The sequence below is a fragment of the Morchella sextelata genome (assembly GCF_020137385.1).
Source record: "Morchella sextelata strain SCLS chromosome Unknown scls_8, whole genome shotgun sequence".
NCBI lineage: Eukaryota > Fungi > Ascomycota > Pezizomycetes > Pezizales > Morchellaceae > Morchella > Morchella sextelata.
The window spans coordinates 729,099-747,153 of record NW_025408623.1 but is presented as its reverse complement, the minus strand read 5'-3'; the positions used below and the strand labels follow the sequence as shown (position 1 = coordinate 747,153).

Genomic DNA, 18,055 nt, shown 5'->3' with positions numbered 1-18,055 from the left:
CCTCTTCTCTTCTGTTCGCTACTTCTTCTCTCCTCCCCTTCTCCCGCTCAATTCGATTCTGTTCTCTACTTCTTCTTTGATTTGTGCCCTACATCTCTATCTGATCCGAATCTTCCTTCTGCCCTTATCATCGTGACTGCCCCTCCTTATCCCCCCCCCCCCAAATCTACATACACGCATACAAACCAGTCAGCTTTCCATCCCAACATACGGCAGAACCATCATGGCGGAAGACAACAATGCCCTCCTCGCCCAGATCCTCGCGGCCGTCAGCCAGATCCAGAGCGACAACAAAGCCCTCGCTGCCTCTGTTGACGCCATCAATGGCCGTGTAAATGCCCTCGCGGACGTCAAGAAGCTCAAAGATGCTGCCCGCCCTGATACGGCCCGCGTTTCTGCCCCTCCTGCCGCAGCCGCACCATTGGCAGCCCTCTCCCCCGCGTCCGAGACAAGCGCAGAGATCAAGGAGGAGGAGCCGTCAAAGAGGCCGGCCACCTCGAGGATTATTCTCACAACTTATCCCGGGCAGAGTGGAATTGACCCCATCATCATGAATTGGGGACACAAGGACCCGATGCAACGGGGCCCGGTGGTTGTTTCAAGAGCGGGATCAACTGTCAGGCGCAGGAACGGTTAGTCAAACACGATTTTCCCTTGTGTTTGGTTTTTACTTTTTTCTCTTCCTTTATTATATTTTCTTTTTATATATAGTGTTTTTTCTTTTCTTTTTCTAAAACTAACATCTCTGATCTATCGTACAGCAATTGGTGCCCATGGTGGCTCGTACAGTATTTATCATGCCCTCGCTGTAGCAATTAATGAACTCAAGGTGGACCACAAGCCCGATTATACCAATACTGAGCCTGCAGCCCCTCTTGGGCCCTTCCCTCAATGGTCCGATCCCAAGAAGATTGTTGCGATGGACCCTCTCGGTCATCTTGCGCCATGGTTGTACAAGGATTACATTGGAAAGGAAGATGTCGAGATTCGTCCTACCATTGCAATCACCAAAGCCCACATGAAGCTACCCGAACTCGAGCAGAGTGTGAGGGAGGGTCGATTGAAGGTTGATGGCAAGATCTGTTTGAACGAGTCTGGTGAATTGGCTGTCACCAAGTTTGCCGTGGAGCCGGTCTGGTATCTACCAGGTGTTGCGGAGAGATTTGGAATTGGTATGTTTTGTTATTTTCGCCCTCGTGATATGTTCCCATATTGCTTCTCCCATTTCATCTGCGATGTGTGGGGCCTATTCCGCATCGAGCCCAAGCTTTGAATACCTCTCGGCAAAGCTTATTCCTTCCCCGTGAAACACTTTACCACCCTGAGTATCATCTAAAGACCTCATAAAGTGCACCGCAAGCTAACTGAAAACGCAATTCCGGGCTGGCTGAAAAGATGAGGGAACCCTTCGTCGTTCGCTATTCGAGAATACCGGAGGTTCATTCCCCGAGCTCATCACCCGCGGTGACATCAAGCTGTTCCTTCCCCCAATTGGAGGGTTGACAGTATACTGCTTTGGTGATGTCGCGAAAATGTCCGATCCCAACGTTAAATTGGCCCTTCGGGTCCACGACGAATGTAACGGTTCCGATGTGTTTGGATCTGATATCTGCACATGCCGTCCATACCTTATCTTTGGAATTGAGGAAGCTGTGAAGGAAGCTCAGAAGGGTGGAAGCGGAGTCGTCGTCTACTTTAGAAAGGAAGGTAGAGCGCTTGGTGAAGTCACTAAGGTACGTGTCGACACTCTGCTAGGTCGAATCCCGCTGACTAGCTGTGTAATAGTACCTCGTATACAATGCTCGTACGTGGCAAGACTTTTTCTTTGGATCGATTTCCAACTTTCTATGGCGGTAAAACGTGTTGACTGGTTGGAATCTAGGTAAACGCGGTGTCGACAAAGCCAGTGATTATTTCATGAGGTGAGTTGCCAATAATCTCCAGGAAAGCCCCATTGAATGATCTCGTGTTGACCAAGTGGATTGTAGAACTGAGGTACGCTTCTCGAATGCGGAATTACCGTTGCCTATTCAAGCTTTTTTCTTTTCTTTTTCTTGAAGAACGTTAGCTAACCGTCTTGACAGAACATTGCCGGAGTAAAGGTAAGAGCCACAAAGCCATGGCAAATGCAATTACAAAGTCTCGACCTGCAATACACCGCGTGCTAATATTGATCCTCGGCTAGGATATGAGGTTCCAAGCCTTGATGCCCGATGTACGTACCCACAAGCCCTCCTGTCTCTCATCGCACGATCGCTGTGCGGCCTGTAATGTGGAGGCTAACAATTCTTTCCTAGGTACTCCATTGGTTAGGTATCACGAAGATCGACAGAATGCTCAGCATGTCCAAGTAAGTTAACCTTTTGCCGTGTTTGACCGTTCGGTTGAAAGTTTTTTTACCCCGCATTTTCTAGAGTAAGGTTTTTGTTTCTGACTGATTTTTTTCGTGTAGCATGAAGCACGATGCGATCGTTGGCCAGGGAATCCCAATTCACGAGAGGATTCCGATCCCGGATGAGCTGATTCCGGCAGACTCCAGGGTTGAAATTGATGCGAAAATCCATGCTGGGTCAGTGGGGCGCTTTTTTCCCTTGAATCCGACTCGCGTGACCTGAATCGCGATGCTGACGATAGTTTTTCTGGTATGGATGTAGATACTTCACCACCGGAAAGGTGATGACTATGGAGGAGCTCAGTGCCGTTCAGGGACGTGCGTGGGGTGCGTATTATTAAGGATCCCTTCTAGGCGTAGTAGTTGTAGTAGCAAACGACCTGGTTTTGGCTAACTTCAATGTTAATAGACGACGTGGATCACTGAAAAGACTTGCCTGCATGTGTCCAATGTGGTTTTTTTAACAGCGGGTCCGGGTCTCCTCCCCGATCGCCCCTGAATTCCCGATCCCGAGCTTTCTCGGGTACCTTTTTCCTGGGCGCCGGCTGACTTTCAAATACTTTGTTTAGGGAACCTCGATTGTAACCCCCCCCGCATTCCCCGCTGTTTTCTTAAATCCCCGGTGACACGTTTATATTAAGGATCTTGTGATTACCTGGTATTCAAATCCTTCTTATGGTAATTTCACTTCACATCTCGTGTATTGTACGTTTTTCTGCATTAAGGCCTCTTATGTTTTACGATTCCAATGAAATTTGTCGATACGCTCGAATAATGTCGCGGTAAACTAAGGGATAACCTAATTGTGTTCCCCTTTTTTTCTTCTTTCCTTTTGGAATAATGATCGTGAGTTTTTTTTTTTTATGCTGGGAGGTGTTGTACTTAGACGCGTACGTGCGGTTACCCCGTACTCTTTTGGTAAATGATTCAACCAGTCATGGGCGAATCTCTCGATCTGTATTACTCGTGGGCTGCCTGCCTTGCTCTGCTGCTGGTACTGTTATGCTACTGCTACTGTAATTGATTGAATAACCCTGACTGCCCTTACTTCATACCTTTCCCGTATGACGCTGACGGTGGTAATGGGCAAATGTTCCATGATCGTGAAGTGCCTGTTTGTATCCCAGCCAGTGTACTCAGCTATCCCAGTAATCGTGGTACCCCATATTACGGCAACGTCATCGCGCGCGCGCTCTTCTTCTCATTCCTTCATCTGGAACAAGCCAGTCGTCTTCTAAACCCGCCAAAGGGGCCGAAAGGAATAGGAAAGGGAAGAAAAAAAGGAAAAGGGAAAAAAAAAATTAAATAGTAATAATAATAATTATAACAGGATATGCAAGCTACACTTCGAGCCGTTTCCTGGGCTGCAGTTCCCATGCGAGCATGTACTCTACGTATGTATGAGCACTCTCACTCTATAAAAAAAATTGTTCCAACCGTCATTGCCGAAAGGGGGTAGTAGGGTAGGGTCGATTAGTACTGTAGGGGGAGTTCGGGGTCGGAGGTACCAGAAGTAAGGTACAGACAACAAAGCAGCTCATGGGGGCGTGTGAGACGTGTGCACGACAGGCCATTTGGAGGTACCGAACGAACCCACAGCACGGCGTACCGTGTCTCTGTCTGTTTGAGGATTCTCCCCTACCTGGGGCCAAGCAGAGTAGGTACCAGATATTACATGTCAGGCAGTGGGGTTGGGTTGTGCTCTAGGGTACAGGTGAGTGAGCTCTAACTCTACATGCGCGGAGGCCGGGGGGATGTGGGTGAGTGAGAGTGAGTGAGTTCAGAGTGAGGTGAGCAGCGCAAAGGTAAAGAAAGGTAAGACCAGGCTGGCCATTGCACCAGGAACCGGTACGCTCGTTGTGTTGAGTACCTGGGGGGGGGGGGGGGGGGGGGGGTTGTTCCAGGATAACATGTACCTACATATTCTAACTACCGGAATGCGTCCATAATACACGAGAGGCTACTCTTCTACCGGTGTTGGTTAAGGCGGTGGTGGTTGTGGTTGTGATTATTAGAAGCTAGTATGGATATGGTTATTTCTAATTGTTCTAATTGAGGTTGAGAAGAAGCAGCTGAAGGTGCATTATTCTAGTGTCTGTAGTTTACTTTTACTCCTGCGTGACGGTGTTAAGCCTAGGTTGGTATTTTTACACGGGACCGAGATGGGAGGAAGTGGAAGGGGGGTTGGAAAGTTGGAACGGTTTAGTGAGATAGCGGTGGACTCATTGCAAATTGCGGAAGCGATTGGAGTGGAGTGTTCGAGATGCGGTATGTAAGTGTATGTATGGTGCAGTGCGGTGCGGTGCGTGGGTTGGTCACGATTCCCGGGCTCTTGGGAATTTTGGCTTTCTTTTCTCGTGAGGTACCCGAATGTATCAGATGGAGGGCAGCGAAGGGGAGGGGCGGGTTCTGCGACAGTCTGTGTTCCGCTGTGCTGCTGTGCTTCTGTGCTGCTGAATTAGAATAGTAGCGGGAATAATAATAGGCTGTGGTTTATGGCCGGTGGTGGTGGTGGTGGTGGTGGTGGTGGTGGTGCTGGTAGATACTAAGGAATTCAGGTACTCTGGCTCGACATGTACCCAAGTTACAACACCCACTCGTAGTTCTTCTTCTTCAGCCGGAACAACCACCATCACAAAACGCCCACCGGAGACTTCCAACACGTCCCGAAATACTGATATGGAGGCGTTGTGTTTTTCCGTTATTGCCGATTCCCGCGGCGAGGGAAAGAAGGAAGGGAAGGGGAGGTGCGGCGACAATCTTCTGGGAGGTGTGTGATGAGCGGCGGGCTGACCTGTCCAACGGTACCGATTTGCCCGTTGAGTCGTTGTTGCTCCCCCTGCTCTGCTCTACCCCTTTGTCAGTCAGTCAGTCAGTCAGTCAGGTCAGTCACCGTTTTGTTCGTTAGGCCGCCCAGTGACAAGTCGAGGTTTGCCAGCCAGGGTTTGTTTATGCGGCGGTTGTCATGCGTCTTTGATTCTTCCTTTTTCCCCATCATGTCTGTCCCTCAAATCGTTTTGCCAGCCGCAACGTGTGACCGTGACTTGTGGGTCGAGTGTGTGCCAAAGCATTTTTGTGACCTCAAAACCCAACAGCTCAGATCAAACCCCATAGCATGGCCTTAACCACCTTACTCCCCCCCCCGGTCCCTTGTAGGGCCAGGTCAACAAGGATACGTGTGTCTCGCTCTGGTGGCATATGCATAAGAAGGAATTTCAAAGAAAAAAAGTTTTTTTTTTTGTTGCACCATGGAATATTCTTGAGGAAATTTTTTGAGGAGCTTCTTCATGTGTCTTGTCTGACATGAGTAGTTTCTCATATGCCCATACAATCTCTCACACCCGAAACCTCCCATAGGCCCGTAGAGGAGGTCGTTTGGCGCTATAGGCATGAAGGGTCTCGAAATAGATGGGACACAGGACCAAACGACTGACTCGTTCCCCCCCCCCCCCCCCCGGGGGGGGGGGGGGGGGGGGTGTGTGGCAGGCGTGGTGGTGGTGGTGGTGGTGGTGGTGGTAGGAGTGTGGTTACATCTCCCGTTTTTTTGTTCTCAGAGCCCAAAGTGCACGCTTGGGAAACGCGGACTCGGAACTGCCGCCCCACCATCTTTTTTGCGAGGAGGATCTGGGAAGGTGGGCATATTGGACTTTCAGTGGCAGGAGGAAAAAGAAAGGAAAGAGGGAAACGGGGCCCGGGGATGGTAGATATTTTTTATTTGTTTGAAGATGGTGGTGGTGATGTGTTTCGAGTAGCTAGCTGTAATATCAAAAGCCTAGCTATTTTGTATTGAAGGTAGCTACGTACGAGGTGATTATGATATTGGACGGGTAGCTGAACCGACGACAGCCTTATTTCACTTTGTATTATAGTTTTTTTTATATGTACTGGGTATGTTTTTTTGAGCAACGTGAGAGAGATGGATTTCGAACTCGTATGTTCTAGTAGCAAAGGAATTCCAGCAGGACCCGGGCGTGGGATGGGCTGAACAAGGTACCTAACTAACAAGAATAGGTATTTTGTCTAAGCACAGTATTTTGTTGCCCTGTCAGGGATATATATATCGGGGGTTAGGTACTTTCCAATTGAAGGTCCATATCAAAGGTCGTATTGGATACGAGTAAGGTAACTTAATAATAACATCCCAAATCACGGAGATAAGTACTCGAAAAACAAACAACCTCAAAACCATTCGTCTTGTTCTGACAATGTAGTTAGATCGTCGAGTGACGAACAACACAAAAAAAAAAAAGTGAGAGCCCATGCAGCCCAACTACTTCAGAAGGGCTGCATCGCTCGTACATATGCTGGGTAAGGGGCTGAATTGAAGGAGGAAACACCAGGCGGAAAAAGATGCTGGGAAAGGGAGCCGCATAAGTGTCACGATATTCGACAACTACCTAATTGGTACGTCAGGACCTTATTTGATGTATGTACCTAGCAGACATATCCTCCTCCTTCCGTGGGAGAGAGAGAGAGCCTAACTGCTTTTCTTTCTTTTTCGTGACTTGTACCGACGGGAGCTACGTTATGTTGTGCGTGTCTTCTTCCTTTTTCTTTTCTTTCTATTAACCGTTCCAATTGCGAAAAGGGGACATGGAATTAACTAATGTAGGTACCTATGCGAGGATCCTTTCAGTTGCTGGTTGAAATATATACATATACATGGGACTTACCTCTAACTTTGGCTATGGGAGAATACATCCATGCTAAACTCATGTAGGAGGTAGAAAGGTAGAAAGGTACCCAGCTAGATAGTTTATGTAAATCGCACGGAAATAAAAGAACATTCTGTTCTCACCCTCAATTGCATCTTGGGGAGTCCGGCCCCATCACGGCGGCTCGCACGGGCATCTCCAATTCCATCATACACACCCGTCCATCCCTCCATCACGGCTGATATTGCAAATCCGACGGATGCTAAGACTGGTATTTCCGCTCGTTGGATGGATGAGGCCATGGATGGAGAGAAAGAGGGTGGGGAGGTTTATTAATTGTGATTCGGAATTTTAATTCTTGAAATATATTCTTTGTTGCCCATTTCGAATTGAAGAAGATCCAGATGGTGTTGCATGCATAGCAGCTGTTAAACTAGCTTAGAGAAGCTACCACCCTTCAGAAAAAACAATTACCGAGAGATTTGCCCCCAGCCTTGGGAGCTAGTCTTCAAGCGACCGCGCCAACGACCACACACGCCGCCGGACTCTTCTCGGGGTCTCTCCACAGCGAGCGAGTGAGGTGAAGCGTCTGTAGGTGGACTCTGGTAGGCAGAAGGCCGAGCAGGGGTGAGTGGGGGAGTGGGAGTGGAAGACCGGGGGAAGGAGGGAGGTGCTCAAAGGCTAGTGGGTGACGACCAGCAGACACAGCAGGCCGGATTCAAAGCCGCCATACAGGGAGAATCAACGACCGCACAGCTCCCTTGTCGAGACACACGAGACTTTTGGGACGCTGGGTTGAGTCTCTATTCCTTTTCTTGAGGGGGTTTAGTGAGTTCTATGGAAGTCTTGGTGGAGGTGGTCGAATGGATGGAGTTGAGTCTGTGCTGGGTTCGTGAGGTCCTTTGTCTTGCCCTGCTCATGGGGGGGTGGAGGCCGCGACAAATAAAAGACCTTAGGACCGCACCGTTTCGTTCGAATAGCTGTTCTATCGTTATTGAGTCTGTATCCTGTAATTTGTCTCGGAAAGCCTTCTTAATTGTTTGGTCTTGCCTGCCTTCTTTTGCTCCTTCTTCTGGTTCCATCATCAAAAAATCCCTGGTGTTGTTGTGTCTGATCTCATTGCACACTGCCCTCCACTTACTCTCTCACTTGCACTCTCTTTCTACCCACCAAGGCTCCCAAGCAAGCAATTCAAGCAACGCAATAGGCGGCCTCGTGCACACCCACACCTCACAATCCACCCACCCACAGACACAGACATATTCCAGACACATTTATTTAGATAGAACGTCCTTCCTGCCCTGGCAACCTTTACTGTGCTTTGCCAGCCCTGATTTTGTAACTTGAATATCCTGTTGCTGCTCCCCCGTACTATATTTCTCTCCACATACTTCATAACGCGCATATCGCCGCTTCTCGCTACCTCTCTCTGCTATCCCATCGTTACCTTCGAAACCCGCCCACAGCAGCAGCAGTAGCCAGAAAAAAATACCCCATTTACATACAATTATTTTTTTAACCCACACCGGCCGTTTGTCGTTCTCCCACGCCTTAGCCCTTAGCAAAGCAGTAGCAGCTTGTTTTATCGCAGCTCCCACCACCCACCACCACCGCTACCACACCCTGCGCTAGTTACCACAACCACTACTGGGCAACCAACCCACCCTACCCTACGCCCATCTCCGTCATCTCTCCCTCCCACAAGAGAGTACATCCCTTACGCTCCACTGCTGCTGACACACTCAACCTAATCTGAAATAAATATTAATACCTACTGCCCTCACCCACCATTTCTTTCACTCATCCCACAAAAAACTCCACAACGCAACCCTATCCATACCTGAATTTCAATAAAATCCCTCAGCAACATACATCCATCCAGAGCTTCGCCGCCAATCCAGAAGATCATCCAACCCAGTTCGCCTCATTATTTACAACGTTCCAATCCTGCTTCAACTATATATCATTGTGAGGATAGCCATCAGTACAAACCACTACCACTACTACCACTCAACTTAAATATATACTCGGTCCTTCATCCATCTTCCATCGGTCCATTGGATATTCGACAGGCACTCCGACATACAATAAAAAGTGAAATACTTAAAAAGCATCTTTGCTCCCAAACACCCAACAGCTTACCACCGTGGCTTCAATCAAGAGAAGAAGATCTTCCGACGACTCTTCGTCCACACCATCTAAATTCGCTTTCGCTCCATCAAAGATGTTCATCTCATTACCCAGTCGTTGCGAACCCTCAGCCAGACAGTCAATACGATCACCATTAACGCCTCCGTCGGTCACTCCTCCATCGGTCAGCGTAACGGGGTCGTCGACAATGCAGTGTGAGAGGGATCGTTGCAAGTCTCCAACAACAAAGGCTCATACATTACTCGCAAAGGTAGCGACAGTAGTAGCTACATCGCCTCAACCAACCCAGCCTCAACCCACAGCTCCAAGGATGGCAGCCTCAATATCGAATTCGAGTTCAGCAAGCAACTCACCTCTGTCAACACCACCTAGTGAGGGAGGGCACTTCCCATTCGGCATGATTTCAAAGGAGTTGCCAGAGAGTCCTGATGGTATGTGATGTCACCGGAGATTGTTGAGGTTATCTTGGAAGGCATTGGTGCTAACTGTTTACAGGTGGCTACGTTAGTTTCCCAGTGTTTGAGGAGTGGGATTACAAGTCCGACGACGAGAGGGACGGCGGCTCACCCCCACCACACAAACGGTGACTCCATGTAATCGACCTTGAGGAGAATGCCGACGCACACTATTCCAACGGTGACAATTGGTTCCTCAAAGGCTTTTACAACTTCGGACGTTCGTTCCAACCGGCGACAAATCAGCTTCTGGCCGATCTCCGCTCGTGAACTGAACTTCGGATGAATTAAAACAAAAAAAAAAATCTCCAAAAAAAAAAAAATCTGTTTTAAAAATACTGGGTGTCTATATTTTTATTTTGGCGCGGGGTTATCTTTTTTGTACTTGCCTAATCTTTGTTCTTAACCTCTTCTTTCGGAGCATACATATTCTTGTTTATTATTGCGGCGGCTACTTTTTTTTTTTTTATATATCTTCTCTCTGCTTTCTCTATTCTGTCTAAAAGCAATGTCGTGGTTTCGATGAGTGGGTAATGGGGTCTTCTGTTTACAAAAAAGTCTTGTTTTATCCCTACACTCTTTGGGGCGGTATCATGATAGCCAGCAGCTTGAAAGCTCCGAAGTATCAAACTTGTAACGATTTTTCTTCTCTTTTTTGATTTTTATAACGAACCTTCATGGCCGGTGCTTTTTATTGTATGGACTGGGGGTTATTCTTATTTTTCGGTCAGGCGCGTCATTTGGCATATCTACATTGTTCTCGGCGCCGGATTGACTGGGACTGGCGCGAATTATTTTTTTTTCTTCATGGCTATATTTTCATCTCCATTATTTTTATTTGCTTTTCTTGTGTTCCTGGTGGGATGGGAGGAATCGGGATGTTGGGATTTGCAAGAGACGGGATGAGACGAATTGTACTTGCAGTCTCAACGGAGTGGAGTGACTACTACTACCTACTACGTACTGGTGGCAAAAAAGTTTTTTTCCCTTTCACAGGGGCCCCTCTGCATACTGCGCGCACGAAAAAAGAGAAATTCTTTGTTCCTTTCATCCTATTGATATTTTTTAATAATTTTTTCCCGCGTTGTCCTGTTTTTTATTTCCTATTTCCATTTATTTGTCCCAACCCGGGAAGTTTTGTGGATTCTGGATATGATGTCTGGATGACTTAAATAGTTCAGGGGAGAAGGTCTGCCCTAAAGGCATAGTACAGCGGGAACTACTTACCCGAATTGTTACCGAAACTGAATTATACTACGACTGGAATAGTCACTTAATTACTACTACTATCAGTACGGGAAAAAGTACATAGCTTAGTTTAGTACCTACATAGAGCACTTCTATAAAATAGTTGGCATTTTAATAAACCCTTGACTTCACGCTGCATCAACAGTTTTCTCTCTCTCGCATTTCTTCGGAGTTGGACCCCCCTTGAAGTGAACTGTACTCGGATTAAGGGAGAAGGAGGAAAGGAAAGGTCCGGATATCCGACGCTCACTGTCATTCTTTAATTTTTTGCAGGTAGCTTCATAATACATCACACCACTATTGATTGTTAAACTTACCACCGAAAACCGAAGCCGACACTTTTTTTATTACTACCCTACCCTACCACACTCTTGTTTTGTTGCAAGCAATTACATATTTGGGGGTAAGGAGGGTCAGTACTGGCACGTGTTAACGACATGGATGTTTTCAGTTTGTCGCAGCAGAGCTCTTAGTAGCTGGTGGGCCAAGAGCGAGAGGGATAACCATTGCGTTGCAGTTTCGTTGCTAGTGTGTGTGTTTCGCGCAACCAGAGTGGTTGTTGTCGTCGAACGTGAGGGTGAGAGAGAAACATCAAACTGGACTGGACCAGACTGGCCTGGGTGTGGCAATCTGCGTACATTGAAATTTACTCTTACAACGGTATTCCCATTTTACTCTATGCTATGCGCGCGCAGTCCGGTGGTGGTGGCGGCTGTGTCGGCGTCGGTTGTCTCATGAGGATTCTGGTTCCTGCGCTGATAGATAAGGGAAAAAGGTCTCTCTCTACTACATTACATGTATGTACTTGTCTACAACAATATGAAAAACTTTTTGCGACAAATTGCAATATTAACCTCTTGTTGGGCGACGGGGAGTTTATTTGCAGCGGCAGCGGTAGATTTTCCCAGGTGCCAAAATCCGGGATTCACTTTATTTTTTCCCCTCTGGCTGTAAATAGCGAGTGCTGCTTTGAGATGGAGGGCTGATCGTTTTGTGTCGGACCCATTAGGGGTGTGTGGGCAGACTGGATATTTCTCCCTGAGTTTCCTCGTATCAACCTTGATAGTGATAGCTATGTGGATATGGTATGGTATGGTACTCTACATGTAGGTAAGTACTAGATAGCTCCAGTAGCACACTGGCCTGTTTAGCGGTTACACGGCTCAATTCCATTGATTGTGTTGGCCTGCTTCCGCGGCGGTGGGTGTCATCAAAGTGGAATGGTGGAGGTAGGTCGGAGAGAGGTACTGCAGGTACATTGAAGGTACAGAGTATTTGGAGATATCTCGTTGGCCAGGGTGGAGTGAACACTTAGGGGAGTCCGGAGGAAAGCTACATACAAAGTAACTACACGTAACTACACCTAACCCTCAAGGTTTCGGGTGAGAGCATGTGGGGGCTCTACAATACCTGTCTGTACCTACGGTAGAGTACCTACCTTGCCCAGCTACATATCTTACTAAGTACGGTACGTACGCTGGTCGTGCATTTTCAGGAGAGGCTGTCGTGATGTCGTTGGGAACTACCTTGTTCCTGGTGGCTATCTCTTCTCCATGTTCATGCTGTCTCTAGATTTCTACATCATATCACAGTACATGTACGTAGAGTACAGCGATATGATGTGGAGAAAAGAGGGTAAGGAAAAAGGTAGATCCGGCAGAACGAACATGTTACTCCATGTACCTGCTCTAGGTACATGTAAAGTACCTTGCTATATATACAGCTTACAGGCCCGCCCCCCCCCTCCCTCACCCCAGAACACCCTTCCCGAGAGATTTTCATGGTGCAGGGGAAGGGCACGACCGTTGCGAGGGTGGGACGGTGATCTTCCTGGCCTGCCGTAAGGCCCAGAACCGAAAGCTGGTTATCATGTCAAATAAGATAAAACGAGAGAAAAATGTGGTGTTCACTGCTTGAGTCAATCCGTCTGTTTCGCTTCCATGCAAGTGTATCTGTGGACGTCAATCAAATCCGAACATACAGACGAGATAGTAGATAGATAGAGTGACTATGCGTATGCCATGTACCTACTCCAGTAAAAGATATCGGCCGTGCTTTCCTTCCTATCCACTCATTCATTCTCTCGCCCTCCCTCCCACTCATACTCGCTCACTCACCTCACCCTCCTAGGCATAATAATAACACTCTACTTACAGAACTACCTACTTAGATCACCCACCAGGAATTTCGTCTAATCCATCCGCTTGCTCTCCCACCTCCCCTTCCTTTCCACCTCCCTACGACGGACGAATGAACGGGCTCCTAGAGCGAGAGAAAGCGAAACCCCGCTTCAGACCAGGTATATTGGGGTCTTTGCGGCACGAATATGGAGTAACGTGCCCGTGGTGGACACATACCCTACACCTGAGGATGTATATATCCGGTGTCACTGATAAACCTCTATTATTTCCTCTCCCTCCTCCCCCGCATCTGCCACCATTCACCCCTCCCTCCCATCTTTTTTTTTTTTTTTTAGAAGAAAATCATCCTAACTAAACTACTCTTGAGAGTTTGAGACCCCTACCTGCCTTGGAGTTTCAACCCTCTCACTCGGTTTTTCCCCAAAAACCACTCCCGTTAAGGGTATCTTCCATCCGAGATGGATGGAGAAGAAGGATTAGGTATGCTAGGTAGTTCTGGGTCACGAACATGTGCGAGCGAGTATCCCCGGACAGAGAGAAACTAAATACCCGCAGTAAGAGGCGCATTCTTGGCCTTGGCCGGTACGTAACTTCGGTGTTGGTTTTCCATTTCTCGCTTCTTCCATTATCCTTCACGGCCATTCCAAGTCTAAGCTTGAGGCAATTATAATCTTTCTGACCTTCCTACGTATTGTATACAATATGTGCATGTACCACCGCTACACACATATACATATTTGGTTTATTAAATTGACACACCGAGGTAATGACTTCTTTACTTGTATGTACTTCTCCGTCCGTACCTGCCCGGAATCTCATCCGGTGTAGAGGTGGCAGTATACAAAAAAGATACTTACGAAACCTTCAAAAAGGTCTTGACCGGGATAAATCCACACCACCCACCACCACCAATATATCTACACCCAATGGCTATTCATCCAATACCCTTGGATATTTCAACCAGCCAATATGGTTCCTTCCGGCCCAACGAAGCAGAAAATAATTATTCTGGCGCCACGCCATCATCACTTTCCTCTCACTATCGCTCTCCACATATCACTTTTTGCTCCCTCCGGGGGGTTTAGGTAGGTGGTAAGTAGAGAGTGGCCTATACCATACCCACATCCTTGGGTTTTCCATGAAGCTAGAACGAGGATCTGTCCGGAAGAAGGAAGCTGCATGTCTAGCAGCCTTCTCGTCCTCGCTTCTGAGTATCTAAAATCACGTTTGTGAATGCTCATTCGACAGACGAGAATTGGCGAAAAGCAGGAGAGGAATATCCTGAGTCTTGGTGTCACCTTAATCTTCGTCAATTGTTAGCAATTATCTCCTTCCCCGGAATCTCTAAAAAAATGTGGAGCCCGTCAGATCAATAGCGCCTCTCGTGGGGGTTTTGATAGCTCTGCGAGGATGAACGTTTACGGGTCGCCTTACCATGGAAGATCTGCAGAAGTTCCGAGAGAGGTAATATCAATTTTTTTTAGACCCCACTCCACCTTGGCTTTTGGCATTGGCTGTCAGGCGATCCAATCCAGTAGGCGAACCGGCCGGCAAAACAACAAATCAGCAAACGTGTACTAATATGTACCCATGAAACAATCCCCTTCCACCACCACATAACCTCTAACCCATAACTAACCCCTTCATGTAGAGAAACTATAAATTTTTCACCACGGGCCAGGGAAGATACGGTTATGCCCCTGACCTCGCCTGGCCTGATCTGTCTCTCCTGTATGTAGGATGGTTGTACATGACTGATATCATATCTAATTCTCAAATTTAACGTCACGTCATCAGACTCAGACCGGCCAACCTAGAACATTTTTTTCTGTGTTTCACCCTCCGGTAGATTTCTTTCATCATTCCCTCTTTTTGGGAATCTCTCTTTTGGAAGGGTGAGAGGGTTTCCAAAAAAAGTAATAATTCCGGGGATGGCCAATATAAAACGTTGTTCTATCTCATAGGCTGTCTGCCTGCCATATGTGCAAGTAGGAACGGCATTTCCGCCGGACAAGTCGTGCTTCTTGCATCAAATGTCACTGGGATTGGCTCGTCTGTTCATTATCCCGTCCCTACCTACTTTTAGTCCTGGGCCTGGCCTACCTGCTCGTACCTTTGCTTTATGCAAGGCCGCGTTCTCAGATGGTTAAAAGTGAGATGAGATAGAGAGAAAAACGGAAAATGTCAATCATCCGAAATCGTCCCCCTACCTGTGCATGTCTGCAGGTGTATGTAGAGATACTCGATTTTTCATAAGCTGGTTAAAGGCACGACGGAGAGATTCGGGAGATTGTTGGGATAACCAGGGGGGGTGACAGCAGGAGAGGACAGATGGGACGAAAACCAGGGATTGGCAATCTCGCGCGTCTTTAAAGTATTTCGGACCGGACTGCTCTCCCACCCCCATCCTCGGCCGTCAAACAGGGTGCCAAGTCGGATTGTCCCGAAAACAAATAGTGAGGGAGGGCTAGGGAGGGTGCCGCAGAGCCTCATGGAGCTCGGGCGCGGGGCAAGGAGAAAAAAAAAAGGTGGGGATCGGTGGGATCGACTGATCGCTAGGCTAGTCAAGCTCTTTTATTTTTCTTGCTTGGAATCTTTACTGTTCCTGGCAAAGCTGTCCTACAATCAAAGGAAAAGGAAACAAAAAAGACAACCACAGATCATTGACATCGAAAATTGTTTTTGTTTTCTCTCCCCTCAACAGAGAGCAACGTGACTCAGCTACTAGGAATTAATTGCCACGAACGTGGGCAATTGAAGGCAGCTAGCGGGAGGAAAATAGGCTGAATTTTATCGCGGCAAGAGGGGAAAATACAAGCTACATTGGGCGCAGCTGATTGCTGATCTTGAAGAAACCGAGTTGTGGGAAATGCCGTGTTGGCTCACTGTCGTGGAACCTTGACGCAGAAAAAAAAGTTGAAATGTGAGGAGACGTAAGTCGTCGCGGTGGTTTTTATCACGGCATCCAAGCTTAAGCATTGTAATCGCAGCCGTATGTAGTAACCCTGGCCCTGGTCCGTCGAACTCTGCGATGGTTATGGTTCATCCAAGGATTGCGAATCTATAGATAAGACCACCAGCCTTGCCTACCCGCATGCAGAAATATGTAATATACATATAGTAGAGATGCACTTGGGTCACAGATGAGAACTTTGTCTTGAATCTGTGGTGATCTGTACCTGAATTGATTCGACAACTCAATATTGCTGACTTGATGAGTGTGGCCAGTAGATCGAGCATCGCCATCAAACTTGCATAGACCTTATTTTTTGCTACCCACCAAGGTATGCACGAGCTCCGTGGTCCAAATAACGTACGACAATCCCCTGATGGTGATTTTCTTTTCCTTCCCTCGCTAGAGCTGGAAATCAGGGGAGGTTTGGATATATGAAGCTCAATTGGTGCAAATTTCGACAATTGGGTCGATCATCGTGGGCCGCCTATCGAGCTCGAGCGCTCAGAGCGCTAATTGTGTTTTGATTTACTTGCCGTACAACCGTAGTACAGAAGAGGGGTTCGTATAGGCAAGAGAAACCTCTTTCTGAAATCTTTCGTAAAGGATGTCATAAGTTAATAAAATATGGCACACAATGATAATGCATCGAATGCTATGGGTCCAATATAAGCAAAGAGATTGAGGTATCGTGACTTTCACACTAGGTAGTACGAGCAGTAGAGTAGAATGAATGTACCCGGATCAAGAGACGATCATACATAGTGGTTGAGTGCAACCATGGGCGGTTTTGTTTGTTGGGCCTAACCTTCTGCTCATTGGTTGGCGTATTAAAGTTTCAGAAAGGGGCTTGAAACTTGAGCATTACTGGAGAGTGTAAGTTTTTCTTCGTGATAGAAAGGGCCGTGTTCCTCGTAAATTATCTGCATACCGCATAAGTGCGAACCCCGCTCTGCGAATCCCTCAAATTCCACGTGAGGATAGGTAGCGGTATGTGGGGAAGACTAGCTCGTGACAATAATTCTCTGAGATGAGCCGAGAAGTAAGTATGTGAGACGAAAACGCTTCACCAGTTTGAGGATACACAACAGAGATCAATTCTCCGCATTTTGGGTACCAAGCCAGCCCTACCAAATCATGGAAAGTGACAGATTCCTGTCGTTAATGTAACATTAACCGTGCCAGTAGAGAAAATTCTCCGTAACACATAGATATATGCAGAATGGATAGCGGTTCGTCATCGAGTACAGTCCAACTGTAAACAAATAACTGTCTTATTATCATCTGGTTCTGCCGTGGCATTTATTTTAGCAAGATTATCACTCCAGGCCTTTATAGCCAAGTGCAAACAAGTCACAAGGACGTACCCACGCAAAAAATGAAGAAATAACATAAAAAAATAAAATAGTCTGGAGTAGGTATGATGCACAGAAGGAGGGGAGTCGATCATATGGAGCGGTAAATGTGTCAAAAGTAATTTTACCAACGGTAGTAAATTATTTACCACCGGTGGTATAAGCACTGAATTTCAGTCATTGTATCTGCACGCTATCCTACATTAGTACATTTCCACCAGTATAAACACTGAGTTTCGGTCTTTATGCTGCGCTATACTAAATAAGTAAATGTTCAATCATTAATGCCAAAACTTATGAAAATTTCCCACTGGTGGTGAAATACCGCCACCGATGGTGAGATTCCCCACCGGTGGACAATTTTCATATATATTGGCATTATATGGCCCCTTTTGGCCAAAAGGTCTGTGCTTTTATCATAAAAATTAGCATTATAGGGTATAAATACTGGTATTATTTTCACCACCGGTGGTAAAATAATTTACTACCGTTGGTAAAATTACTTTTGACACATTTACCGCCCCATACGATCAAGCAGTCAATACCTTTCCATCTCGAAAATTAAACCAGGACTTTTTATTGCCGGCTTAATTATATTTATGCAAGTTTCTTGGAAACTTATCAAAGTTGAATTTATCGTCAACCTCGGAAACTCCGAATGCATAAAAATAATTTATCGTGCATCATACTGCAGCTGCCAAGATC

General features: G+C 46.9%; 2 protein-coding genes across 2 annotated transcripts; both read left to right on the top strand.

Moving 5' to 3' along the window:
• Window positions 1-223: 223 nt before the first annotated feature.
• On the top strand, window positions 224-2,818 carry H6S33_012413 (uncharacterized protein; the record flags this gene model as incomplete). The annotated part of the gene is made up of 12 exons (XM_044843761.1): window positions 224-632; window positions 762-1,172; window positions 1,396-1,733; window positions 1,786-1,804; window positions 1,883-1,922; window positions 1,989-1,995; window positions 2,085-2,102; window positions 2,186-2,215; window positions 2,298-2,350; window positions 2,453-2,569; window positions 2,655-2,710; window positions 2,802-2,818. 12 exons carry the CDS (start codon window positions 224-226, stop codon window positions 2,816-2,818), a joined length of 1,515 nt encoding a protein of 504 aa, XP_044695062.1.
• Window positions 2,819-9,271: 6,453 nt separating this feature from the next.
• On the top strand, window positions 9,272-9,785 carry H6S33_012412 (uncharacterized protein; the record flags this gene model as incomplete). Its single annotated transcript, XM_044843760.1, has 2 exons — window positions 9,272-9,629; window positions 9,694-9,785. The coding sequence occupies 2 exons, from the start codon at window positions 9,272-9,274 to the stop codon at window positions 9,783-9,785; spliced, it is 450 nt and encodes a 149-aa protein (XP_044695061.1).
• Window positions 9,786-18,055: the final 8,270 nt, after the last annotated feature.